The following is a 1,586-nucleotide window of genomic DNA, read 5'->3' as shown; positions in this document are numbered from 1 at the left end:
ATCCGTGTTAAAATATATTTTGAACTTTTAGTTTAGAAATTATAAAAACTAAACAGCCTACAGTATTTTTACAGTCTTTATTTTACAGTTAAAATAAATGTTTAATAAATAAAGTCTGATGTTAGAGCTAATTGTGGATCCCTTTAATGCTGACACTTCTGATGAAATGTCCCAAGTGTTGCTTTATGTTGATACCAGGATTATTTCAGTAAAGTTTGTAAATTCTGAGATACTCAGTCACATCTCATCATGGGATGTTAGGTTAATAAACACGGTTGTATAAAATGAAATGCTAGAAGTGTTTTCCTTCCTGTGCCTTCCAGCCCACAGCAGTGCAGCAGATTCCCATTCCCATCTACGCTCCGCTCCAAGGCCAGCCTCAGCACCAACACACACACCAGGCTCAGCTGGGCCTCAGCTCCGGTCCACCAGTCTCACAACCACAGGACCTGTTCAGTTCTTCTCTGCAGCCTTACAGGTGACTGTCTCTCAGGTGTTCAGTGTGTTCTGCTGCATTTATCCTGTTTCTGTTGTCTGATCTGCACGCTGCGTTCCCTCAGGTCTCAGCAGGCCTTCATGCATTCAAGCAGCTTGTCGCAGCCGTCGATGATGCTGTCAGGACCTTCTCTTCACAGCTACCCTGGTGTGCAAGGCCCTGAGCTGGGCAAGCCCCAGTCCAGTCTGTATCAGCAGCCCTCCTCCACCCAGCACATTCCCATTCTGTTTGAGCCCCAGCTCAACCAGGCCTCAGGCCTGGGGGGGTCGCAGCTCATCGAAACACACCTGCTGCAGGTAATTAAATATCCTGCACCGATTCTTTCATTGTGTCATGATCAAAGTTTCATTTCACCACATTTGTGTGTGTGTGTGTGTCTGCCTGCACAGGCTCGTCAGGGGATGAACCAACATTCTAACATGTACTCAGGGCAGGTCCAACAACATGGTCAGAACAGTTATTATAGCAGCACCCAGTCTCCCAGTTCAGCCCTGCAGCAGGTACTCTACATGCAGCAGCATCAGGTGTTCTTCAGGTGAAACACAAACATCACTTCCTGTCTGTTTTCTTCAGGTGACTGTCCCTCTGCCAGCGTCTCAGCTGTCCCTGACTAACTTTGGTTCAGGTGGAGGCCAGCCCCTCCTGGCCCTGCCCCCCACTCCCCCCCAAGCCCAGCCTCCCAACATCAACCGTCAGCCCCCGGTTTCTCAGCCCTACAGGGGCATGATGGGCCCCAACCACAGCGTGATGCAGCCTCCAAACAGCAAGGTACCAGACGTTTGKCCTCGTCTGCAGACGAGTTAAACCAGGTTGATGGTCTTCGTTTTTACTAATCTAACCGTTTCAGATGGACATGGACCTGAAACTCTTTGGTAGTGGCATGGATGTGAAGCCTGGAACTCCTCCTGTCAGCGCCAGGAGCACCACACCCACCTCCAACCCTTACAGGTCCAACATTTCTCCATTCTGCTCATATCTTTACTTCCCCAGTAAACTTACTGCACACGAGTTAGCATGTGTCACACGAGTTAGCATGTGTCACACGAGTTAGCATGTGTCACACGAGTTAGCGCGTGTCACACGAGTTAGC

General features: G+C 49.1%; 1 protein-coding gene across 1 annotated transcript in view; it reads left to right on the top strand.

Annotated features, from left to right (window-relative positions):
* Positions 1-1,586, top strand: part of prrc2c (proline-rich coiled-coil 2C) — a gene marked incomplete in the record, with an annotated part of 90,325 nt that overhangs the window by 76,412 nt on the left and 12,327 nt on the right. The window contains 5 exon segments of the mRNA XM_014026140.1: positions 324-478; positions 561-792; positions 886-996; positions 1,070-1,264; positions 1,344-1,444. Coding sequence (XP_013881594.1) covers positions 324-478; positions 561-792; positions 886-996; positions 1,070-1,264; positions 1,344-1,444 — 794 coding nt within the window.

Source organism: Austrofundulus limnaeus, unplaced genomic scaffold (genome assembly GCF_001266775.1).
Source record: "Austrofundulus limnaeus strain Quisiro unplaced genomic scaffold, Austrofundulus_limnaeus-1.0 Scaffold529, whole genome shotgun sequence".
NCBI classification, from domain to species: domain Eukaryota; kingdom Metazoa; phylum Chordata; class Actinopteri; order Cyprinodontiformes; family Rivulidae; genus Austrofundulus; species Austrofundulus limnaeus.
The sequence above is the reverse complement of the archived record's forward strand: the minus strand, read 5'-3'. Positions and strand labels throughout refer to the sequence as shown.